The following is a 27,520-nucleotide window of genomic DNA, read 5'->3' as shown; positions in this document are numbered from 1 at the left end:
TTGAGGGATTTGCATTGGCACCCAATTAAATAGCCGACTATTTTTAAGATCCTTGTTATGGTCTACATCTCCCTCCAGTATCTGGGTACTCCCTACTTACAAGAGCTTATTGATGTATGTAACCCTAACCTGAGACTGCTGTCCAGCTCAAAGGATCTCCTTATGGTTCTTTGTTACAACCTTGGCACTTCTGGCTGTCGTTCTTTCAGTTAGCAGGGTCCATTGCTATAAAACTTTTTTCTGAGTTGGCTGTATTACTCACCACATTTAGCAGGTTTTAAAAGAGGATTAAAACCTCATTTGTTTGATTTTCTGTTTAACTAATTCTGCTTGTTTTGTAAATAATGTATTTGCTTACTCTGTTGTTTGTTCCTGTCAACATGTGTATTGTTTCCACTGACATGTAACGTACCTGGGTTCAGGCACTTAAATAAATTTGAACTTGAACTCCTGTCCTGTTAATGTTGAAAAGTATTTGCCTCCCCTCAACAAAACTACATTGATCTAAATCAATCAGTTTTGGCAACACCATTGCTGTTGTGCTAACTAGTGTAGACATAAACACTTTTTATAATCATGATTTAAAATTGGAATTGGTCTGTATAAAGCAGGGTTTGAAGGGTCTTTACAGTCTTTGGGTAATACAGCCACAACAGATATTTCCAAGCTGTTGATGGCCCACCTTAAAATTCTGTTAAACAAAACCTTCCAGATTCTTGTCACTTTCTGTTCTCCTAACTTCCAAACTTCCACAGGAAATGCAATCTGTTCCTGGACACTTCCATATTGCCTGATTATGCATCACAAGGTTTATCTCAGATCTTCCTATCTTAGCTGTTAATTCTTTAACCTCATTTTCCTCTAACCTTGGTATAGTTAATTCTTCCATAAATTTTTCCATTTGTGCCTTTTCATGTTTTCTCATTCTTGTACTGAACTGAAGTTTCCATACAATTTCCGAAGTACCTCTAATACTTGTATAGAATCTCTGGTTAGTTTTTTAGTCATTGCTTTCCTAAGTTTGATAACCCTTTCTACATTCTGTTGATCTAGTCACTGTGCTAAAAGGTTTTGTGCTCTGGAGTTATTATCAAAAGTAGTTGCTTAACAACAGCTTTTGTAATCTCGTGCTTATTATCCAAGTACTCCCGTATTTTATTCCTTAAGTACTTTGCAGTTACTCCTTTTCAGGTTCTTTCAGATTCCTCTTATTCTGCAGTACTGTAACCTTTGTCAGCCCTGTAAATAATTCCAGTTACTTCTTTCCCCATATCTCTTTCTGTTTTAATTTTACCCAGTTTATCCCTATGAAGAAATTTCTATCTTCCTTAACTCTTGAATAATTTCTGCTGCCCATTCCTTAAATACTTCTCTTTTTAATGGGTAAGTAGGAAAGTGCCCCACTTTTACTTCATTGCCCTTCATCTATATATAGAATGTGTGTCAACATTTTCAGTTAAATACACGTCTCCTGTGCAATATAAATACTTACCAGCCCAGCCCAGCCCAGTTATCGTGCCGTGGGGAGTCGCATGTAAATGTCTGATCTTCACAACTTCCATACCAAATAATAGGCATCATTTCCATTGCTGCAGTAGCCTTTAGGCTATATGACTTGCATCTTGCTCAAGACAGAATAGCCAGCCAGCTTCCAAAAGCTTTGGCCCCATCCCACAATTTCACTCTTAACTGCTGATTGGTTAGCCCTAAAGAAACAAAATCAGCAGTCGGAGGAGAAAATCTTCAGTAGTTTCTTGCTATCTTGTGAAGAGGCAACTCTGAGGCTTCACAAGAACAGCAGCTGGCATTTAAACTCCTTTTCCTCGCAGATAAGTCTCCTTTGTGAAATCCTTTTTTCATAGAAAATGTTATTATTTGCTGTATGTAATTTATGAGTAAAAAGGTATTTTTATTTTATTTTACTTTAGCAGTTCTAGCCCTGTAAGAAATGTGGTATTTCTTTAATTTCAGAAGTGTTCTATCACAAACTGCTATTCTTAGCTTCAGCTAATTTGGAAGTTATTTTGTGAGTTAATGTACTGCTTATGTAGAGTTTTTAGTGGTTTAACAAAAGTTTTGCAAGGGAAAATTTATTTGGGCAGGAAATTCTACAAGTGAAGTACTGCTTGTGTTCACACTGTGCGAACTTAATTGCCATTATTTTCTATCAGATTCATTTTATACTTAAGGGATTTCTGACAGGAATTTTGTGTGCTGCTTATGTATTTCAGTGTTTAGGACATTTTGTATGTTTGAAAGTGCAAGTGTGCTGTTTGTGCAAACTGTTTAACAGCTTACCTCCCAAGTGACTCATTCTAGCATTTTTTTGATTGCATCCAAAGCAACCTCCTCAGTCAAAGCATGGATATTTAACCCACCCTTGCTGGTCCGAGTTCTCTTGTTTCCACAAAGAAAAAAATTACCAGATAATCCTTGCTGTCTCCACAGGGTTATTCTTCACCTCAGCCAATGGTGGGTGACTGTAGTGGCCAGTTTACTTGCTTACCTCTCCGGTTTCCTCTGCTGCAGTCTTCTCAGCCACCATAAACCTAGGGTCAGTCACATCCTCTATGGCCGTACCAGTGTTTAAGCCAGACATGGGAGAACCATCTTTACTGGCATGCTTAGACATACCAAGAGATGCTGCTGCTAGATGTGCCCGGGGAAGAGACCTCTTGATGTGTCAGATACTCCTTTTCCAAATTGATTACTCAAAATACATGTAAGAAATGTTAAATATTGTTCATCTATAGATGTGCTATCTGTAAGAAAAGATGGTTTTCTTACCTTAGCCAAAAAAATGTTAGTCATTCCTTGTACACAGGATACAGTGTTTGTAAATCAAGTCAGTCAGAATATTCCTGAGGAAGACATGTCAGATGATTCTGACAAAGAGACAATACTTACTGTCCTGCAGATTCATTAGCCCAGAACTTGAATACTAAGAAAAACTGGTCCTCACAACCTCAAATCTGGAGGAATTTTCTTTCTCTCAGATTAGATTATAGCCAGGATAAATGAGATGTTTTCATGGGAACCAAATGGGTGTTCCCCTGAAATGAGGAGATATTATGAAATGTTACATGTGGATGTGCCCTATTCTATGCCTGTTCTTCTTCTAGCACCATCCTTGAAGGATGTATGTAATGCTACTTGTAACACCACTGATTCACAACCTTCAGTATTCAAAAAAGCAGATGTACAAAGTTTCTCAAGCTAACAAACACTTGTTTTCTCACCGTTGGTTGGACCCTGCAGCAAAATCAGTATCTACACCAACAGGAAACAGACTCTTGGTGACTTCAAACACTTCCCCCAGTGGACAAGGTGGGGAAGATTTTGGAAAGATTTAATAGGATAATTTTTTCTTCCTCCACTTTGTTATATAGAAATCTTAACTGTAAGACTCTTATGTAGAAGTTTGTGGTGTTTTGTATAGAAATTTTGAGACCCAGCTACCGCTCCCCTCCAAATGAAGTAACTATATCAATTCTGTTGTTTCCAACATTTCCCAAGCATATAAATATGCCTTACGGAGTGGGTATGATTATGCAGATACTGTATCTAGGGCCTCTGCTTCTGTTTGGGAGAGTTATTCCTAGATATGAAATCAGATTTTTTTCCTAATGAGAAAAAGTTTGACAATTTGAATTCAGCTTTATACAAGGAGATTTTAGTAGGCCTTTCTACTGCTTAAGTCCTCAAACTGTTTGATGAGAGAGGGAAATTAATTCAGAGAGTTTCTAAGATTTTTTTGTGTGTCCACCCCACTTTATAAATCATACAGATCCTCTTTTACACCTAAGGAAAACAGTCTCTGCCTTCTCATGCCACAGAGGGAAAAATCAAGAGATGGCCAGAGGCGGAAATAAGAAACAATGATCCTTTCCAAAAACAGACCGTCTACAACTTCAGAATGACTATGCCATTATTTGTTCCCTTTCACACACTTGCCCAAATCTCTCAAGACATGTACCAACAAAAACTGTCTCTGTACATTTCCCTTTGGCAACTAATTGTGACAAACTCATGGGTGTTAAAAGTGGTCTAGCAGGAATACAGTTGGCACTGGTTACAAAAACCTCCTTTCAGAGGAGTTCCTCTCCACCCTACGAACCAAACAGATTTTTTTCCTCTGGTCCTTCTGCACTTGCTCACCCTAGGAGTCATAGAACCAGTTCCGTTAAATCAAAGGGGTAAAAGATTCTATTCCATAATGTTTCTAGTACCAAAGAATGAGTCATCTTTGAGACTGATTATTGATCACTCCTTCCTAAATCTAGTCACTCCTTCCTAAATCTAGTTGTGGAAGTTCCAAAATTCAAGATGTTGACCCTTCGTTATCTCTCTTACCACTTATTCCCAGGGAACCGTTTTCTTTTCTTTTTTTTTTTTATTCCCAGGGAAGCTTTATGGTAGCATTGGGCCTAGATGCATACCATCACATTCCCATAACCAAAGGCTTTATGAAATATCTCATATTTTCTGTGCATGAGATACACTATCAGTTCTCTGCATTACCCTTTTGGTTCTGCTGCTCCAAAGGTGTCTACAGAGTATCTAGTGCCAGTCATAGCTCATCGCAGACTGAATGGCACTCACATTTTTCCTTATTTTAAACCACTTATATTTACAGAGTCTTCTTCCAGATGTCAGTGGTCTTTAACCTGGGTTTCAACTCTTCTGACCAATATGGGATTCCAAATAAACATTCAGAAATCCTCCTTGACCCCTTCACCCTGGATTGTTTTTCTAAGATGACTTATAGACAGTGTGCAGCAAAAAGCTTTTTGATGCAGAAGTAGATGAACTTTTATCTGGAAGCCTTCCTGAGCTTCTCAACTCAGTTCATGATATCTGTGATTTTCATGATTCCTTTCACCAGGTTACACATGAGAAAGATTCCATGGTATCTGAACACATGGATTCAACACTTGCATCCCCTGGATTTTCAGATACCAATCTTGAGCTTTGTAAAAAAAAAAAAAGGAACTGCACTGGTGGAGACTACAGATACAAGCAAGTGTAGGTCCCCCCTTTCTCTTAATCGTCCAAGTCAATCTATAACTACATACACCTCAGATTTTGCTTGGGGGGCAATTTTATGGGGGTAATGGTTCAAGGTGTGTGGAATTCTGCAGACAGACCAAAGCACATAAATATAAATGTTGGCCGTGATCCATATCTTAAAATCTCTTTATTATCTATGATTCCCATGACCTTTCCAGGTGATTAGTGACGACTACAGTGATGTAGTGTATCAACAAGGAACAGGATACAAGATTATGTTGCCAATGCACTCTGACTGTGATCATTTGGGAGTTAGCTATATTCTGTACTATTCATCCTTCCAAGCACCTTACATGTTTACAAAGCAAAACATTGTAACAGACAAGCTGAGCAGGGCCAGAACAGACCATTATAAATGGAAATTGAATGAGGGGGGTCTTCCAGGAATTGAGATAGTTGTGGGGAGCACCTTAAGTAGTTATGTTTCCCTGCTTTCAAAACAGACAGCTCAGATTCTGCTCCAGGACTCCATGCAAACAGGCCCGATAAACAGATGTTTTTTCACTCCCTTGTGTGGGAATGTTCCTATAGGCACACTTCCACCCTTAACACTGCCTTCCAGCATAGTTTTGAAGATTTAGGACTCCTCAAAATTAATTGTGGTGACTTCATTTTGGCTCAGATGACACTGGTCCTCTTTTCTTAAGGAATTGACAAAGAACAGTTGCCACAAAATTCCTCACAAAGTGGACATACGTACACAAGATAAGGGGAGTTTGATCCACTCCATTCTGAAACATCTTCAACTGATTGCCTGGATGATTCAATTCTAATACCTTGTAGGCATCCCTTTTCAGAGGATGTGCAGTAGGTACTCAAGGAGACTGGAAAACCTGCAGCTAGAAAATGCAAGTGAAATAAATATTCTAGTTTGTGCCTAACCAATAACTGGGCCCTATCAGGGATTATGTACTAGCCTCTTGCCTTTTGTACTCCTCTGTCGAGGTACATCTTGCTGCCTTTTCAGTAAGTTTGCCCGTGGATCCTCTTCAAAGTTTCTGCACCTGAGAATACCACACAAACAGGTTGCTCTTTCCTTCGATCTTAATATTGTGCTGGAAATGTAATCACATCTCCATTTCAACCTGCACATCAAGCAGATTTAAGGTTCATTACATGGAAAATTGTTGTTCTTATTGCTCTGACATCTGCAAGAGGAGTGTCTGAGTACCAGTCTCTCATGGTGGATGAGCTGCATCTGGTCTTCTATAGAAATAGGGTATCATTAAAACTTCATTCATGCCGCAGGTTTTCTAGAATTTATTTGAATCTGGCCATCAGTCTCCCAGTATTCAGAGAAATAGAGTGAGAGGATTCTACATACTCGGCACATTCATAGGCAGCTCAAGTAATATCTTGACAAAGGACAACCTGTGTCAAAACAAGCTATATCTGGATGGTTGTCCTTGGCTATTGACTTTTTGTTATACCCACCATGGCAAACTTAGTTACAGGCTTTATGAAAGCACACTCTACAAGGGCCTTGTCTTCTTTGATGGTATATTGCAAAGGGATGGACTCTAGAAGCATGCTAGAGGCAGATGCATGGTCCTTTGCACATACCTTTACTAGGTAATGCAAACTGCATTCATTCACTACTCCCAAGCCTGGCTTTACTAGGACCCTTCTCCAAGGGATCCTGGATCCATATTTCCTCCTTCCTGGTTGTATAGGCTTTAGTAATCAACCCATGTAGCCCAAAGGCTACTTCAGCAGTGGAAATGCTAAGCATAGTCGTGTAAACTGCACTTACCCGTAACAGTAGATGTTTAAATTTCTCACTCAGTGGACACACCCACCCTCCATCCCCTAGCATTGTATATAGTTATTGTTATCAAATAGTTTGGTAGTTATTTCTTATTTGTTTAGTTCTGGATGAGTATGCTGCTACTTAACTTTTAGGCAAGAAAGTCCTGAAGATTTCCCACTCTAACTGCTGATTTTCCCTCCTCAAAGCTGTCAGTGTGGAATGTGGAAGGGAGCTAGAGCTTTTGAAAGCTTGCCTGGTTGTTTTGTCTTGGGCAAGATGCAACCTATGTGGACTAAAAGCTACTGCAGCATTGAGGAATTTGAATATCTACTGTTATGGGTAAGTTCGACTTACAAACTGTACAATCTCATATATTTCTCTATAAACATACCCAGTTATGTTATATCTTCCCAGTCTAGGTCCCCTGATTATTTTCCTCCAATTTTTAAGCTCTTTAACAGCAGTTTTTTGACAGTGTATCTCTGGCCAGCTGCCCCCAGTACCAAAACTCTACCATTATTGTATTTTCTTCCTGTTCTGTCAGTATTGGAGCCCATCTAGCATTCATTATTATTGTTTTTCTTTTCCTTTGTCCCTGATATTCTGCTGAATATCCATCCTGAAATTCTTTTTTTGGCCAATTCGTATGTACATTTCTATCCATATGTATCCCCTATAACATTGGTGTTTGCACCCTAAATTTCTTAATATAATTCAGTGCACTTTGTTTTTTGTCTGTACCTGTCAGGTCCTTCAATATTAGTAGGTTAGCCAGTATGGTAGAAGGCTAATACTCCCACCTGTTATACATGACAGTTTTTTGATTGCACGTTTCCATCTTTTTGACTTGCATACATACACAAATGTTTGGCAGTGGCTTTTTCTCAACCACATTTGAACATATGTCACATTTTCATGAGTAGCTGGTTCAATGAAAACACTAATACAAAAGTCTAAATACATTTTCAACACTCCCACCCCCTTTTAATTTAGAACAAATACAAAACATAAATTTTCAAGAAATAAAGTTTAGCCCTCAAGATAGGAGCAGCTGACCCAAATCAGCTGCTACACCCATATGCACTACCTAATCTAAAATAAAGTTTTGCCCATGCTAAAATTCATGTTACAGTCTGTTCCCACTTGCACTGATTGCTGTCTGCCCTTTATTATTCTCCCCCTTCCAGATGTGGAAAAGCAGCTTGGATTCTTTCAATAAATATTAACTTATAGCTCTAATGAAAATTATACTGGTCACCTTTAAATAAATAAACTAAATTATGCACTGTTCTGTTAAATACATTAAAATCATTATACTGCTGAGGAAAGTACTAATGAATTTGTTTTATTTCTAAGCCAATTTGCTTAAAAAGAACATATCTACAGCTTAAACCTTGGTTTGGATGCACACAATGACGTTTGGCAGTTGCTTCTTCTCATCACCTTCCTTGCATTTTCAACACTCCTTGTCCTTTTTAACTTAGATCAAGCACACAGAAGTACATTTTCAATAAGTTTACCCCTCCTGATAGGAGCAGTTGCCCCAAATTTACTGCTACACCCACACGCACTACCTAATCTAAAGTTAAGGTTACCCATACTAAAACACGTTACACCCTGTGTTCCCACTTAAACTGATTGCTGTCTCTTCCTTTGTTGTCTGTATTCCCCTCCAAGATGTGAAAAACTGCTTGCCTACTTTCAGTAAACATCAGCTTTTAGGGCTAAGGAAATACACTGGTCATTTTTAAATAAATAAATTTAATTGTGCACTATTCTATTAAATGCATTAAAATATTAAGACTGCTGAGGAGGTTACTACAACTTATTCACTTCCCTTAGTTTCAAAGTATATTTGTTTTTCATGGAACTGCGTGCCACTGTAATTTTAAATGTTACATTTCTGTCAGCAAAGAGTGCTCAAAACTCTCAAGATTAATTGCTAGCACCTGCAAACAGCTGATCTGCAAGCAAAAGCAGCCAACAGTGAGAACAAAACAGCTAAATATTTTGGAGTTTCATGAAAGAATTTTGTGTATTCTACCAAGATCATAATGTACAGAGAATATTTGGTAATAAAAAAGCAAATAACTTTGCAGATGCAATAAGCCTACATTTTCCATGCCTTTAATTAATTTGTCTTATTTTTCAAGCCTGTTTGCTTAAAAAACTGTCTACAGCTTAAGCCAAGGGTATTTATCAAGACATCCACTCTTGTAAAAACAGGGGAAATTTTTATCTCAATTTTACATACATCAGTACACTTTTAGTCACCCTCTGCCTTAGTTGTCCATGGTTACAACATTGTATTAACTTTAAATTACTTCTGACCAGCCTTTCTTATCTTGTTGCAGTATAAAGACTACTTGCAGCTAAACATAACTACTTGCTTATTTTACTATCTGTGGCATATACAACAGTCACTGATAAGACTCCACAACGACACATTTAAAATAGCCATGACTGCACAATATACAAATCTGCTTTACGCCATAACATGTAATTTATATCATCAGAGTTTTATACAAATATTAATATGTTCAAAAACTGTTTTACTTAGAGTTTCTTCTTATTCATTCCCAACGGTGGCCCTCTAACATTAATGGTAGAAAGTGGAATTACGTACTTTACAGTTCACGACAAGTTTAACAAAGTCTGCAAAATTCAAATCTTTCTCAGCCACTTTTTCTTGCAAAGCTCTATTTCCCATGTCAATTCCTATATCTAGTGGAATTTATGCTTTATAGTATCTCATTTTTTCACTAATTTCAGTACTGCTGGTCTGTTTCCTGACCATCTCAATCTCCTAACACCAGCCTCTTGTTCAAGTCCAAGATACTCCTGAATCTTCTGGTCAGCTCCTGTGCTTTTTTATACCCCTTCCTACCCCCAAGCATTTTCCTTTGGAACAATGGAAAATATTAAACTACCAAAATCTCTGCATGGGCTTTGTTGTAAAAAAAATAAGAAACAAAATTCTGCTAATTCTCGCTGCCTCACTTTTTGTTGAAAAAATATATTTCCTCCTTAACCTGTTCTGCTTCAAAAATCATACCACCTTGGAACTCACACCTGCCTCTTAACATTCTCTGATTGCTGGTATAAACATGCTTTTCTTCTACTTGCTATGCAGTGAATAATCATTTTCCACAAACACTGTGTTGCATCCATTTTTTAATACATTTCCTTTCTGTCATAATTTTGTCACGCACGATTCTTTCTGCTGGTATGATTGCATCTTTACTGATGTAATTCTTGACTGACTGCTTTGTCATGGCCAGGTTTACCCACAATTATGTAAGGAGCAATTATTTCTGCTGGTATGATTGCATCTTTACTGACCTGACTGCTTTCTCATGACCTTCCACTCTGTGACCTTTCAGTTAACACATTCTGCTATGGAAGACTAATTCTAAGGCTTATCTGTACTTTAATAAAATTAATACAGTCTGTTTCTTCCAATTTCTCTTGTACAGCAGAAAATGTATGCTTTGTCTTCTAACTTTACTATTTTTTAAAACAGGTTTTCTTCATAGTCGAGCCAGCCTTTTCTTCATTTCAGCCTCTGAATAACAAGTCAAAGAATCTTTTATTTTTTCCTGCCCTTTGTCTTTGAGTTGCTATATCCCTTCAGTGTTTCATTTATTTTAAACACCTTTGAATGCATTTTATTTATGTTTTCCTTTAAATTACTGGAAGACATGTCCTGTACCAAAGCTGAAACACAAGCTGCATTTTTCAGAATAACTGCAGAATTCTTCCCAACTAAAGTTTTCTTCTCCTTTTTTTGAGTTTCTCTCAAGTTCTTCAAATTTCTTCTTTGCTGGCAATACAAGCAGTCTAATTACTAACCCTATACTTTTAGTTTCAGTGGCCCTTTTTTACAGTTTCTGTTTTCACACTGGAAGAGCTGAGTCAATCTTTAATCAGAATGTAGCCTTCTTGGAAGACCATATGATGACACATTCTGCATGATTATATATAGATGACATATTCTATATATTATGTAATGAGTGTTAAGTAGTGTGTGTGTGAGTATGTGAGTGCATGTATGCACACACCCTGACCTTGGTTCCCCAAAAGGGAGTGGAGTAAAAACACATACCCAGTATGACGTGACGTATAAATATTAATGATATCTGTAGGTTGATTATATCATCCAAAACATTCTATTGTTTGATTTTGACTTCATAAACTGTAATAGGAAAAATGCTATAAATGGCATAAATCTGAATGTAAAACACCTCCCCCAAAAAATGTAAAAATAAATAAGGCAGTCATTCATATTCAGTACAGTAGGAAGCCAGCTAAATAATGTACCCCCCACACACACATAAATCATATTCAGTGCACTTACATATGTTAAAAAACGAGACACATTAAGAACTAGAAGAAGAATGCTTAAAACGCGAACAGAATTAACCAATTAGAATGCAGGAAACTTTGTGTAGAAACATATTAAAGATCAAAATTCATCAATACTACAAAGTACACATAAAATACATTGCTGCAGCAGCAAGACTGTCAGTAAGTATAAAAATAACAGTAACTGTTCTAAAAAAAACTCACCCTCTGGAAAAACATTGTCTTTATTCAACTGTCTGAAAGATACTGTTAGTGAAACTTGACCTAAGCTAACCTGATAGCACTGTATGCCTCCATTCAAAGAACTAAAGAACACTAATAGAGTTGTGAGCTACACAAAAATTATCAGAAACTGCATTAGTTGAAGTAAATGAAAAAAAAAAGTATAAAATGGATAAATGTAGTATATTGAGTTTATGATGCAATAAATAAATATATCATCCTGTGATATATTGAAACTTAGTTCATGGCTTGTGTATGTGATGCTTGTCATAAAATTAAGAAACAAGATTTTATGACATTATAAGAAAATCCAATGACATCATTTTTCTAATGACTAACAACAGTTTGTATTTTCATTTTTGCAAACAGAGACAGATCATTTCAGAACTGTCAGTTTGAAAAAACACGTAGCCTAGTAGTTTGAACCTTTGTTCTTTTTATGGCCTATTGTATCAGGTTGGGCTTATGCTATCTTAAGATTTTCTCATTACTCAAAATATGTCATTTAATTTTAATTAGGTATTCATAATTTTGCTAAGAAATGGCAAATATTTTATTTTTTGCATCACATGTTCTTAATGTTTTGAACAGTTAGTCTTAAATACATGCTTTTCTAAAATAACAAATGTGTCATGCAATAAGTGCATGTTTAGTAAAACAGTGTATTGTGACGCATTGGCCTTGCAGAAATACTAAATTTGCATCTAAGACAAGTAACAGATTACATATGTAAGCAAGTACAGTTATTAAAGAAATCAGGAAAGTCACATTTCAACTCTGCTGTGAAGTTCACAAGTAAATGTTACTTGTATGTGATCTTAAACATATAGCCTTATTTAAAAGCTGAATTAAGTGATACTAGAATAGCTGCATTAAGACATCAGGTGTCACTGCATATTATTTTCTCTAAATCTAATAGGCATTGGTCTTGGAACTTGTGCTGTCATAAATAATGGTCTTCTGGCCTTTCTGCTATCTGAAGTAGAAGCACACACACACGCACACACACACACACACACAGATATTATGATTTTAGTTGTTATAAATAATTCAGTCTGAGGTTGCACACAATGCACTCTTTGATAAATTGTCTGTACCAGCTTATCACGTGTCATGGAACATGCAACTCTGACCACTCAAATGTAAAGTAGAGAGTCGATTATCCAAACATCAGTTATCCAAAATGTCAGTTAACCGAACGCATCCTTCCAAAGATTTCGGGTAGGAAAAGTCATGAATTCTGAATATGTAAACATTGAACATATTTGCTTGTGTGTGTTTTTTTGAGCTTGTAGCTCATTTGTGTGTGAAAAATATTCTTTATTGTCCAGTGGAATCGCTGAATGGTTCTAAAATGTATTCCCTGCATGCAGAAAAAGATTTTACAAATTTGTTATACTTTTCAGTTATATATTTGATTATCCGAACTACCCTAGGTCCTAGTTAGTTTGGATAAGTGAGTCTCTACTGTATTATAAAATTACTTTTTAAGTAATGATGGGATTTGAAAACACATTTTCACTACAACGCACAATACCAAGATATTTATTGCAGCCTGGGCCATATGTATGTATGTATATATACATATATACAGAGTGTACAAGCAGTGACACTGTCTTCATTGATTTCAGCTCATCAGACATCCACAGTAAGACTGCTTCACAGCACAGAATCACAGGCATTTGCAGAAGTACACAAGCAGCAAATCTGTCATGCTGGTAATTCCACACTGGTTTAGTGGGTGTGTCTTCCTAACTGAAAGAAGTGCTTTAAATTGAGGTTCTCATCACCATACCCACTACTGATTCCACAGTCATACAACCATGACCAAAGGAAATTACCATTGAAATACTATGTGCTTTGGTCAACTGTTTAGTTGAGCAATGTGATACCTTACCTACTCAATGGTAAATTGTGCAGTTGATATATTACATGATCATACTCACACGCATGTGTGCACGTGTGTGTGGATGTTTATATATTTTAATTTATATATAAATGTAAAATATATAATCATGTATATGTACATTTATATGTGTGTGTATGTTTGTATATATATTTTATATATTTGTATGTGTGTGTGTGTATGTATATATATATATATATATATATATACACACAGATATATGATATATATATATATATATATATATATATGTGTGTGTGTGTGTGTATAAAATATGCATACACAAAAATGTATATATATGTATATAAAACACACAGGCACACATAACTAAACAAGTGCACCCAGTGTTAAGAAATGGTTGTCAGTGTTTTAACAAATGTCCTCTTCACAGCTAATACTTAGTGAAGTTAAGGTATTAGTTTGAGGGCATGCATGTTACTGTTAATAGTGTATCATGGGTTATTTCTTTTTGTTTAAGTTAATCGTTTTTTAACCAATAATAGGTAGTGACAAATAACTTAATTGTTTAATTAAATGTTTGGAGCTAATGTCCATTTTATTAGATATTAAAAGTTTTGATAGGGGTCACTTATTAGTAAGAGTCATGATTAATAACTGTTAACTGAAAAACATTAAAATGTGAGACCTTAAATTTAAGTGCTAAATTTGTGCTTGCTTTGAGGTTCCTTATTCCACCTGTTCCTTTTTCTTTCCTTTTTTCCTCCCTTTTCCTTCCTGTTTTCATGTATTGAAAATTTCATAGAAATGGATGTTGTCTTTATTCATTGTTGCAGAGCAGCACTGCATCTCAGCAGGAGCCCCTGCCAGCTGCCAGAAGAAAATAGAGCATTTTTTGATGAAAGTGCCAGTGAGTGGAGGGAGGTTCTGCCCGGACAAGAAATACCATTTGAGTTTGAAGCCAGGGAAAAGCTCCGGCACAGGTATGTGGTTTATTGTCCTGAGCTGTAGCATTTAGGATATGGTGGTAGCATATTTTGGCTTTGCTGTTACTTTTTACTCAGTGAATTGTTGGCATTGTCATTTTTGGTTTGTGTTAATGAAATAATTTTTAGAAGTAGTTGCACAGCAGATAACATGCATTTAGTTAAATGCAGAATGCTTAAATCTTGCATTTCCCATTTTTCTTCAGTCCCTCAGTTTGAAGATTGCTGCAGTTACATTTTTGAATCTAATTGTAATGCTGATTGCTTTGCTTTAGTTTCATTTAGTTGTAGGTTTCTATTCCTTGTTTCCAGCAAGTAAATGGAAATAAATAGTTGCTGCATGATTTTATTTTACTGTGCTAATCTTTGCTGTTCCTTCACACTCCTGGATTTAGTGTTCAAGATCTTTTGAGACATATAGACTGCTGCACATTTTACTGATTGACTGTCTAGACTTAGAATGTAGAATTTTCATTTTGTCTTTCTTGAATGTTGAGTTTATTTGTTTTTAATTTAAAACAGACGGACCCATGATCTACGAATTCACCAACTACAAGTGAGAGTGAATGGTTGGGAACAAATTAGTCCAGTTTCTGTGGACAAGGTTGGCACTTTCTTCAGATATGCTGCACCTGATCGGAATAATCCGTCATCAACTGTAAGTTCATTGGCAGAAGCATATGATTTTATTGCTAACATTTTTTTTTATGTGCCAAGCATGTATGTATGCTATAAAAGTAAGAGAACACTGTGAATGTAATGAAATGTTTTCCTTTAGCAAGTAAATGTTAAGTGTGAGTTGAGAAGTCTGTAACTGAGGGCAACTGTTTCCATGGAGACAAGCTTACTACAAGTCCAGGCAATAAATATGAAGAGCTCTAGACATGGTTTACTGAGAGAATCGTAAAATGAAAATCTAAAGGGGCAAGCAGCTTAATAAAAAAATGCATTTTGAAATTATTGGAAGTGAATAAGAGATAACAGTTTTCTTGGAAGCTAAATACCTCAATGCATTTGCTAGAACAGTGTAGAAATTAATTTTATTTATTAAAGATAGTCAGTTCACTTTTCTTAAGACTAAAAGTTAATGTTTTCTGAAAGCATACAAGCTGTTTTTCACAATTGTGAAGAGAATAAAGATAAGGCAAGAACATACAGTAATTGGTGTAAATAGGAGCATAGGCTATAACATGCACTTTAGCATGGATAACTGTAATTTAGGTTAGTTAATGTATGTGGGTGCAGCTGTCAGTTTGGGGCAAATTATTCATAGTAGGAGGGTTAAACTTCATTATTTGAAGATGTACATAGTTATTTTGTGTTTATTTTAAGTTAATAGGTTCTGGGGGTGTTCCAAGGTATTTTGTTTTGTTTGTGAGTTTTCATTAAAACAAAAATGTCTTGAAAATGTGTTATGGGTTCAATTGGAGATGACAAAAGACAATTGTATAAAATATTAACCTGCCAAATATTACTGGGTGCATGTAACACAATAGTTGGAATAGACATCTAAAAAAGTTGTCACATGTAGTAGGTGGGTTTACAATCTGTGTTATTTTAAACATGAATGGCCTCACAGATGTAGGCAAAAAGGTAAGTGTATTGAACTGTATTAAAAATGCAGAGTGCAAATAACAGTGCTACAGGACACACATTTGGAAAGAAGTGAGCATATAAATTTGATAAATTATTTAAACATGGATATTAAGTAGAGTATCAGGGACAAATGTAAAGGGGATTACATATTGTAATTGTTGGAGAGCACAAATAGTGACAGAAGCGGGGGAAAGGATCACAATGGTAGATTTGTGGTTGTAAGGGGCTACGGGTAAGGGAGGTGGATTACATTGGCATGTGTTTACATTCAACCTAAAACTGCTGTTATGGAGCTTAAGAAAATTTTGGGAGAAATAATCAGCTTTCAGCAGGCAATATTACATATACGTGGCAACTAGAACTCGATTTGCAGCAGTGAGGATGTATCTGGGGGATCTAGAAGGGAAGATGTAACAAAAGAGGGTAGATTTCTGAAGACATTTATGAAAATATTTGTTATGGAAGACATTAATTCAGTTGTAGGAACTCTGAGAATTTACCTATTATTCCCCAAGCTACAGTAACTGGGCTAGACTAGATAGAAACTATATTCCACAGGGACACGTGAATTTAATTGAAAGCTTCAGCACACATCCATTATTCAGTGTATTTCAGATTCTGTACCAATAAAAACCAAGATAAAAATGAAAGATAATGAAGTAACAATGAGACAATGGCACATCCCCACACATTTATTAAAAAGAGAGGAGTTTAAGGAATGGGTAGTGGAAATTATTCAATAGTTATTAAGGAAAATAGAAATTAATTCAGAAGTTATAGTTAATGAGTGGTATAAAATGAAAGTGAAGTTTCAAAATAGGGTAGAAATGAAAGGAAAAATATGGTTAAGAAGTAACAAGAATTTTAGAGGGGCTGACAAAGGTTGAAGTATTGAAAAATGAGGGGAATCTCACGAAACAAGAAGAGGCTCAACTGCAAAGTGCTAAGAAAAAATAAGGGAATATCTTGATAATATGTTTGTTGATAATGAGTATAGAAAGATTTCTATCAATAAACTGTTTTTTGATAACTCCAGTGCACAAAAACGTTTAGCACAACAACTTAAGCAGCAGAAATTAGAAAGTAGAAAGGGTCGTTGCCAAACTTAGGGAACTTATTAGCAAGAAAAATAGCCAGAGATACTTTAGAGTTGTTAAGATATATTTTTGGAAATTTTATAAAAAAAATTGTATAAAACTGAGAACTGTGAAAAATAAAGAAAGAGCACAAATGGAAATATTTATGGAAGACTTAAGTATGCCAGTGTCAGAGGCAGATGAGGCTTAACAGTTACCAGTTAAAATAGTTAGAGATGAGATAAAAATGATGACTTATACTCAGTCTGGATGAATGTGTCCAGGAATAGATGTTGTTCCTGTGGAAGTTTGAAAGTTGGGAGAGAAGAAAGAGATAAAGATTTGGAAGACTGTGTTTAACAATATTTTAAAAGGAAAAGACGCACCAACATACTGGAAGAAATTAATGCTGGTTATGATACCTAAAGGGTTTACTTAATAACATGCACTTTATGTTGTGAAATGTTTTATACAGGTACTGTTAAAAACAAATTTTTACACTTATTTCTGCTTTCTTTTAAATGTCTTTCTAAAATTAATGACGTGAAGTGTGATGTATGCTTTTCCATTCACCCACAAGTTTAACAAAGTCAACAAAAGTCCAGTTGTTCTCAGCCACTTTATCTTGTAAAGCTGTATTTCACAAACGTGATTGATGCTTTATAATCTCAAATTGATTCACTGGTTTCAGTGCTCCTGGTCTTCTTTCCTGTTCAACTCCATCTTCCAACACCAGACTCTGGTTCAAGTCCAAAGTACTCCTGATCCTTCTATTCAACGCTTGTGCTTTTGTCTGTTTCTTACTGATCTACTGGGAAAAATATTCTGAAGACAGCTGGATACAGCAACTTAAATTTCAATCCTGCCTTTCGACATTCCATGATTGCTGGGATACATTTGCTTCTCTTCTGACTAGTGTACAGTGAATAATCACTTCCCACAAACACTGTACTGTCTCTAGTTTTTAATACTTTGCCCTTCTGCCACAGTTTTGTCGGGATCAAATTTTTCTGCTGGTATGCCTGCAGCTTTGCTAATATAGGTCATGGCTGCTTTCTCAAGGCCCGGTTTGGAGAATACACTTGATGTGCTGTTTGAATTAACAAATTCTGGTGTGAAATACTTGTCCAGTTGCACTTCTTGAGAAGTCTTGGAAGTCTGCATGTGGAAATGTTCTTAATAATTCTGTATTCTGAAACAATACAAAATGAAACCATTATCGTCTGCGATGTTAATGTAGATTGGCAGACTATCTCTCCACATACCCCGACTAACAGTAAGAACCTCTGCTGCTTTACCATGTTAATTAATACACCAACTAGATATAGTAAAAACAATACCCAACAATCCACTCTAGATTGGATTCTAGTGTGTAACATAGCAACTACCCTTCTTCGGGTACATTTTCAGACTGTAAGTGGCCATCTACCTGCCTATACCACAAGAACTGTCACCCAACCCATAAAACAACACAAATTCAAAACCATATGCAAACCTATAAAAATTAAGCAGACATATTCATTGACTGTCTGAAAGCTACTGCCTTGGACAACACTGACAAGACTCCCCCTTAATGAGGCAGTTGACCATTTCAGTAAAACCTTCCTAAATATTATCAATGCACTAGTCTCTCAATGAAACAAAAGAATTAAGCATAACCACGCCCCATGACTTACCAGATCTTGCAAAAGCCTAATGAAAATAGAGGCGAAGCTTGGTCAACTCGGCTAAAGAACAAAAATGACACTAATCTACAAATATTTGAACAACTCCTGAATCAGACAAAACAACAAATATCCTATGACAAAAAACTATACTGGTCCCACATTCAAGACTGCCATAAAAACAACCCTAAGGAATTGTGGTTTTCTATATCATCACTTCTCAACCCTGGAAAACAAGAAAATCCAAACCCATACAAAGACACATCACTGCATCAAATAGTCATCAAATCCAGTACTTACTTCTTAGAATCAATATCCGATCAAACTCTAGACCCAACACATAAACCACAGTTTCCTCAAATAAAATATCCAGCAATAACCTTTACACATACTCCCACAACACATTCACATAACCAACACCTCACTAACACCTTTCATCCCATTCCTCTATCACAAATTAAAAAAACTACTACAACAGTTCAAACCCTGTTCTACTTCAGCGGACAACCACCTTCCAGATTACCTAAAGTGGCAGCAGATGCAATTGCATTCCCAGTTAGCATTCTAATTAATAGATCCATAGCTGAATCACATGTGCCCTCCTTATGGAAAGTGTCACATGTTATCCCTATTCATAAAGGAGGCAACTCCACTGAAGTGACAAACTTCAAATTGTTAATTGAAAGGGCACATCATGTGTATGCTCCTCTCCAAAATTCTAGAAGAATGCATACATCTCCAAATACCTTACCACATCACACTTAATAATCTTCTCACTCACACAATACATGGCTTTAGACCTGACCACAACACCACAGCAGCTCTAGTATATTTTATGGACACTCAGCAAAGCCCCTGACACCAGTAAACTAATATCTGCACTATTCCTAGACTTGTCAAAAGTATTTGATTTGATCACTCACTGTAAGCTCCTTGATCAACTTTATAACATTAGTCTGTCTCCTTCCTTACTTCATTGGTTCTCTAGCTATCTGACAAGTTAAGCAGTAAATTGGCAACACTCTGTCTCCTCCTATCTCATCACTTCCACAGGTGTATACACAAGGCTCAGTCCTAATGTCTTTATTAACTGCCTTCATACATCCTCTGGCAAAGGTATTCCAATACACTATGCAGATGACTCCACAGTCATCTGCAAATCAGACACACTAAATCAGTTACAATATATAACACAAGTCTTCTCCTCCATAGAAGCCTGGCTTACTGATGCTCAACTGTTATTGAACCCTAAAAAAAAAATATCCTTTTCTCCAACAAGCCCCACTGCTCCAGTACAACAAATTTCAAAATCTTTTCTGCAAACAACACAGAAATCGAACTGGCTCAGCTTACCAAACTACTAGGAGTAATAACTGATGACAAAGTCAAATTCGACATCCATATACAAAGTAGCATAAAAAAACACCAAAAAGTAGGCATGCTATACAGGAACAAAACGTTCCTCTCCGCACATGCCAAAATTACACTGGCCAAACTCTGCCTCTTGCCCCTCTCTATGATATGGAGCTCCAGTCTTTACAAATATACAGACTCCCCTGCAAAAATCGCTTGAAAACTGATGCAATAAAATTGCCAAGTTTGCCACAAATTCTCCTCATCATTGTAAAGCCTTACTTACCCTTTGCTGGCTCGAACTTCCCAACCAGCTTCAATACATACAACTTATTACACTACACAACATCATCCATAAACCCCTTGCTTGTCCTGCCCTTAGCCCATTAATTGACTCTTGTGTATCAAATAGACATCTTAGATCTACAGAGAAACACCTCCTCACAACCCATCATCCCAGAAATAGCCCAGGTATAAGCCTCTACTCTTGCTCTGTTGCAAAATTATGGAACACCCTCCCTTAGCTATCAAAACTACCACAAACCTACACTCATTCAAATGCTCCTTAAAAGAATACTTAACAAAAATATGGCTCTTCTCTTGTAACAGCCCATGCTGAAGCTCGCCTATTTGTCAAACTCTCTTCCTCTTATCCCTTTCTTCCTATATAGCTTCCCCTCTACCCGTCTCTACCTCCACTACCTCATTGCTACCTTCTTCTCTCACTAGTCCCTACCTATCTGACCTTTTCAGTTAAGATCTTGTATCTTTTCCCTCCTGTTAACAGATAACAGACTTCAAATATGTTACCCCTCCATTCTTTTGCATATTCTGTTGTTAATCTTTATGTGTGATAAATGTCATGTTTCTCCTAAAATATTTTATCAAATATGTGTGATTTGTGACTGAATGTTTTGATGATCAGTATCAGTTGAGTCTTTGCTGTTAAAAACCAATGATGTATCTATATTTATCTGAAGCTTTTCTCCCCAGGCCTCCGCTGAAAATGGGTACATTATGATGCATTTGGCCTTTCCCGGTAAACAAATATCAGATAAGTAAGTAAGAAGCTTGTAAAGCTTTTTATTAAGAAACAAGCAACATGATTTTGATCAGTTAGGGAGGATAGGACATTGTGACAGTTAAGTTACAAAGTGCCGTGGTGTATATGCAAAACAGAACACTTAAAAGATGAAGTGCAAACTCCATGTCCTGAAAATTAGATTTCATTTTTTAATACAGTTGAATGCATGCTGCATTATATCACTGAATGATTGTAAATTATTGAATGTGCAGTACTGGTCAAACTAATTGTTTTAGCTGTGAGTACAATGTTTTATTTAAGTATGTTTTTAAGTACATGCTAAGGAAGAAATACAAAAGTTTGTCCAACAAAAAGTGAGCTGTGAAACAGGAGGAGATTATGCTTCTTGCTGTTCTGGTAATAAAGACAACAGAGAGACTGTACCAGTGAAACCTTTCCCAATGGAAAATGATTGAGAGAAGGAAAAAGCACAGAAGTTGACTAGGAGAATCCAGTGTGCACTAGACAAAGACAGGGTTTTGGAGTTAGAGATGAACAGGAATAGAACAAAAGAATCTGGAAATATTGGACTTTCTTGGACTTTGTTAAACTTGTAGGGGAGTCTAAAGCATATGCCCTACTTTATGTCATTAATGTTTGGAGACTAAAATCAGTAACCTGGAAACTGACAAATGTGGGTTTACAAAGCAATAATTATATTTGTGAAACAGGACAGAATAAGAACATCTGGAAATAATGGACTTGGTTGGACCTTGTTAAACTTGTAGGGGACTCTAAAGCATATGGCCTATTTCATGTCACTAATGTTCGGAAAAATACTCAGGAGAGGGGAAGAAGAGGGAGAGAGTTAACTGTAAGTAAAAAAAATTCTTAACAGTATTACTTAAGTGGTGCAGGATTTTCTCTGCATGTTATGTTTTTTCAGTTATTTTTAAGTGTAATGGGGATACTAATATAAATAGGTACTTCTGTTTATTCTTTTTATTTATTTCTCCCTTTTCTCTTTCTCCTTGTTTAGTTTTAAGAAATGTAGGCACTGCAATGTAAAACAAAAAAAGGAGATTCTGGTTAAAAGAGCATGACATAAGAAAAATGAGTGTGTTTTTTCTCATTCTTGCATAGAGGAATGTCTGTGTTAAGGCCTTTAGCTTTATATAGTAACATGTTTTGACAGAAAGCAAGTAAATGGAAAAGAATATTGAATATTGTAAAGTCTTTTTTTCCTAATAAACAGTCTTGTATCAGGTTTTCATGTCACTAGCAGACAATCTGATAAAAAGAAATGGCTTGGAAAAAAATGTTTTTTGAAAGCATTCAGGTGTTTTCCCAGCTGGGAGAGCTATAAAAATAAGGCAAAACAAGACAGCACTTAATAGAATCACAGGCTGTGACATGCGTCTTAGAAAGGATAAGCTTTCTTTCTGTTTAGCTCGAGTCTGTGTGTGTGGCTATCAGTTTGGAACTTACATTCCTATTAACAAGGTAAAACTTCAGTATTTGAAGATGTATGTAGTTTTCTGTGTTATTATTAAGTTAGTAGGTTTTAGGGAGTATTGAGTGTGTATTTTTGTTTCAGGGTTTTAAATAAAACAAAGTTCTGCACAATGTGATATAGGCTCAAATGGAGATGACAAGAAACAGCTGTATAAAAGATTAGCCTGCCAAACAGTGCATGCATGTCACACAAAAGCTGGAACTAGACACTTAAGAAAAAACCTGTTATACATAAAAGTTGGAAATAACGTCTTAGGAATATGATTCTTTCTATAATGTCTTTAAATGTTAATGGTCTTACAGATGAATTGAAAAAAGAAAGAGTAATGAACTATTTTAAAAAATGTACAGTGTAATGGCTATGCTGCAGGAGACACACTTGGAAAAAACTGAACATGTGAATTTGATAAAGAAAGGTTTTCAGGATCGTTATTCAGTGGAATACCTGGAGCAAAGGAAGAGAAGAGTACTTATAGTAATTTAAGATGAGCTCCGATAGTAATAGAAGAGGAAAAAAGACAATAATAGTCGATTTGTAGTAATAAGGGGTTACTGGCAAGGTAGGAGGATTACACTGGCATGTATTTATATTCCACCAAAAACTGTTATAATAGGGCTAAAGAAACTTCTGGGAGAAGCAATCAGCTTTCAGCAAGGAATATTACTTATAGGTAGGGACTGGAATTTGATTTGCAACAGTGAAGATGTGTCTGGGGGGGCCAGTAAGGGAAATGATTTTTAAAAAAAATTTTGAAAATATTTGGCGTGGAGGATGTGAATTCAGTACTAAGAATTTGGAGTGAATTTATAGGTTTATAGGTTCATAGGTTGGTACTAAGCTGTCGGCCCTAGGGCCCTACAGACAGATAGATCACACACTTGTTACTAAGGTGCATAGAAAGTTCCCGCCATTTAATACATTGTTACATGCTTCCAGTTTTCATCCCCGTCACATCACTCGAAACATTCCGAAATCCCAATTTTTATGCATGAAACGCATCTGTTCATCTGATGAGGATTATAAAACATGTGCCCAGGATTTGCCCAACAGGCTTGTAAGTTGTTGATATTCTAAATATCATATTTCCAAAACTTATGACCAGACCAAAGAGACACCACGTTCCGCCTTATTACAATACAAACGACATAATAAGGAGGATAAACCAAATATTGCTCAGCCAATCCGGCTGGTTACCACTTTTGGTAACAACACAACCAGATTCAGGGAGATCATTAACAAACATTGGGACATTTTGAAGGCTGATGAATATCTAAATGAGATATTACCAGACAAATGTGCGTTCTCATATCGTAGGGGTCGTACTATTCAATCTCAATTGACTCACTACAAAAGATACACACCTGCCACCACAGTTCAAACTACACTTTTTGGGGATCCTTTGGTTGGTTGTTTCCCGTGTGGACACTGCAGTGCCTGTGAATATATTTTGAAAACTAAAGAATTCTCTAGTAGAAACACTTCTAAGGTTTATCAGATTAATATTTTTGGCAACTGCAGTTCAGATTGGGTCATCTATTTAGCGACATGCGTTGGCCAGACATCTAGACCTTTAAAACTGAGAATCAGTGAACATCTCAGCACTATTAGAAATCGAAGGTTGTCCAATGCCTTATACAAACACACTATCAGTCATCCCACTGCACAATTTAAATTTATTATCATTGACAAGATTTCCATGCATAGAAACTTTAAAGCAGGTTGGCACGATAGACTTAACAATATGGAATCAACTTGGATCACCAGGTTAGGGGCTCTTTTCAAGCCTGGATTAAATTAACTGGAATAATATTGCCAGCCTACTGTTTTATGCATTATAACATACATATTTCCCCTACATTATTATATACATTTATTTTGCATTATAATATGTCTATTATCACATATCTAATATTGCATATATCTTCCATATCAATATAATAGTGTTTTTAGCACAATAGGTGAATTTGAATATAATCTTATTTATTTTTTGGTTTTGATATATGCATATTGAATGTGCTTCAATTTAGGGGATATGTCTTTAAGACATCTTGTTATATTAACACATTTGTGTATATAAAGGTCACATCAGGTTGGTGTTGTCATTTATCTATTTTTGTAATTATTCACACTGAAAAAGGCTACATATAGCCGAAACCGGTATGTTCTTGGAATAATTATTTACAATAAATGACTGTTTAGCCATTTTCTGCTATGTGCTGGTTCGTTTTTGGATTGTTGTTCCTATACAAGCCTAGCCATAACAATTCCCTGGCTATTTCTTCCCACACTATTTACTTCCTGGACACTTGTCTAGCAGGGCGACTGACGTGATCCCCGGGGTGAATTTCCTTTCTCCCATCCAATCGTCAAGGTTCCTTTTGAAGAGGGCCAAAGAGGTGCTCTGATTGACATGTATGGGCAGTCTGTTCCAGAGTCTGGGGAGTCTATGGGTCAGGAACCTATCCCTCCAGCATGTTTTGTTTATTGTGATGACAAGGTTTAGATCCCTGGAGCATGTGGCTCTGAGGGATTGGTATTTCTTTAAGTGTAGCATGTCCAACAGCTCTGGGTTTGACATGGCCTTGTACGTTAAGCAGAGATCGCCTCTGAGCAGACGATATGCGACAGAGTATAGCTGGAGATGTTTAAGGCGGTCAACATAGGGCATCTGCTTTAGGCCTGTGATTCTTTTAGTGAGGTATTTCTGTGGCCTTTCCAGTTGTTGCAGGTGTCTTGAGAGGTACATACCAAATGGGGCGTTGATTAATGCCCAGCTTATTAAGTTTATCTATGATTCCAGAGTGGGGGATGGTGTCAAAGGCCTTGGCGAGGTCCAGATAGGCTGTGTGGACTGGCCTACCCTCATCCACGGCTCTGGAGACTGATTTGAAGAAGTCAGTTCTGTTCAAGAGACAAAATCAGCCCTTCACAAACCCAAACTGGGTGGGGTCCAGTGTTTGAAGGTTGCCAATGTCTTTGTTTATACGTTCCATGATAATACGTTCCATGGCCTTGAAGATCAGGCTCGTCAGACTGATGGGGCGGTAGTTCCTGGGATCCAAGGTGGATCCCCCCCTTGTGGAGTGGGATAACTGTAGCTGTGTGCCACTCAGTGGGCACGAAGCCTGAGGTGAGGCTATGATTAAACATGACACTTAGGTGAGGTGCCAGTTCATTTTGTAGTTCATGTAGTACACAGCCCAGGATGTCATCTGGTCCCATGGCTGCTGTATTCTTAGCTTTGGAGAGTGTGTTTTTTACCTGTGTGGCCATTATTACTGGAATTTGGCAATTTTCCGGTATTGAGATGGGCCATTTAGGGGGTGAGAGGGTGGTGAAGTTGGCACTGAATCGATCTGCCAGGATATTGGCAATATCCTTGGGATCAGTATATTTAATGCCATTCTGTTGTAGCTCAGAGCAGATATGAGCATTTCCATTTAGATTCTTGACATAGTTATAGAATGCCTTGTGGTTGTCTTTGGAATCTTTGGCAATTTTATTTTCGTAACTAGCTTTGGAGGATTTTATGAGGGATCTCAGCTTCTTACTGAGGCTGGTAAGGGAGTTTTTTGCATCCTGGGATTTTCCTGTTTTCTGCAACAGTTTCTTTCTTTTGTTGTAAAGTTTGTTTATAGCAGGGGGCTACCAGATTGGCTTCATTTTTTTTGGAGGAGAGCATCTTGGTTCTATTTAGGATGGCACAATTCATGCATGAGTGGATGTTCTCGTAGAGTGCCTTAGTGTAGGACTCAGCAGTTGAACTTTCAGTTCCTGTCTGCATGGGTGTCATGAAGTTTGTCACTTCTGACTTGAGCAGCATGAAATTGGCTTTGGAGAAGTTTTTTATGGAGGTTTCCTTACTGGGGGGTGGGGGTGGGATGTGGATGTTAAGGGTGATTAGCTTATGGTGTGACCTGACCAACGAGGGGGTGACCATAGGTGTGGAGCAGTGATTTCCCATGTTGGTAATGACCAGGTCTAGGATATTGGAGCCCCTGGTGGGACTATGGATTAGTTGATCCAGGGTGTTGGAATGTATGAATTCCAAGAACCGTTGGGCAAAGGTGTTGGTACATGAGTAGTTTTCCCAGTTAATGGCAGGGTAGTTGAAGTCACCCAGTATTAGGGTGTTTGGTTGTATCTTAATATTTTCCAGTATGTTTAGAAAGGTGTAGCGAGAATCTTGGGGCCTGTGGGGGATCTGTAGCAAGCTATAATTTGGATTGCTGTCTTACCTAGTGTTAGTTGCACCTGGAGAATTTCAGACGCATTGTGTTGGGCAGCTAGCCTGGTAGTGTGAATATCCTTGGTAAACTTGGACACTCCTCTACCTTTAGTGTTTCGATCCTGGTTTGGTGGCCGAAAAGTGTGGTAGGAGTTGTAGCCTGGTATTGAAGGGGTGCTCCCTGGAGCCTTGAACCAGGTCTCAGTTCCTGCACAGATATTGATTTTCTCCATTTTTAGGAGTGCCTCGAGAGAGTGCATTTTGAGGTTTAGATTTCTAGCATTGAGTAGCATTACCTTCAGATTTTGTATGCTTGTACCTGTTACGGTGGTGGTTTTGTCCTTTGAACTTTGCCTAAAAAAGGCAGTATGGGGTGGCAAGAGCCTGAATCCCAGGGGCGACAGGTGCAGACCATCTCTGGCAAAGCATCGTTGTCTGTTGATCATGTCATCCCAGCCAGACAGATACTGGATCCCCTTTGAATGACATCAGAAGCTTAGCCAATTGTTGAAGCCAATCATTTTGTCCTTATATTGTGGTATCATTCTGGGCGAAGGCAAGATGCTACTCAGGGCTAGGGTCATACCTGCCTGGGCCACATGATCCGAGAGCTCTTTCATCTAGTCCAGGGTGGTTTGTCTCAAGTCGTTCACTCCAACATGGACAATGACAGAGTCATATTTGTACTTGTTGTGGAGTGACTTGAGTGCATGTGTTATGTGGCGGATCCTGACTGTAATTTTCTCCTTGTTCAGCCTGGTGAGTGGGACATCAGTGTGCCTGACTATAGAGTCAGCTGTGACTAA

At 37.1% G+C, this 27,520-nt stretch overlaps 1 protein-coding gene across 1 annotated transcript in view; it reads left to right on the top strand.

Moving 5' to 3' along the window:
* The window catches only part of VPS13D (vacuolar protein sorting 13 homolog D), a 3,321,573-nt gene that overhangs the window by 2,259,475 nt on the left and 1,034,578 nt on the right, over positions 1–27,520 (top strand). The window contains exons 42-43 of the mRNA XM_044060428.1: positions 14,108–14,254; positions 14,780–14,915. Of these exons, the coding sequence (XP_043916363.1) occupies positions 14,108–14,254; positions 14,780–14,915 (283 nt within the window). The remainder of the gene's footprint in view (positions 1–14,107; positions 14,255–14,779; positions 14,916–27,520) is intronic.

The sequence above is a fragment of the Protopterus annectens genome, chromosome 2.part0, assembly GCF_019279795.1.
Source record: "Protopterus annectens isolate FY-2018-M chromosome 2.part0, PAN1.0, whole genome shotgun sequence".
Lineage (NCBI taxonomy): Eukaryota > Metazoa > Chordata > Ceratodontiformes > Protopteridae > Protopterus > Protopterus annectens.
The sequence above is the reverse complement of the archived record's forward strand: the minus strand, read 5'-3'. Positions and strand labels throughout refer to the sequence as shown.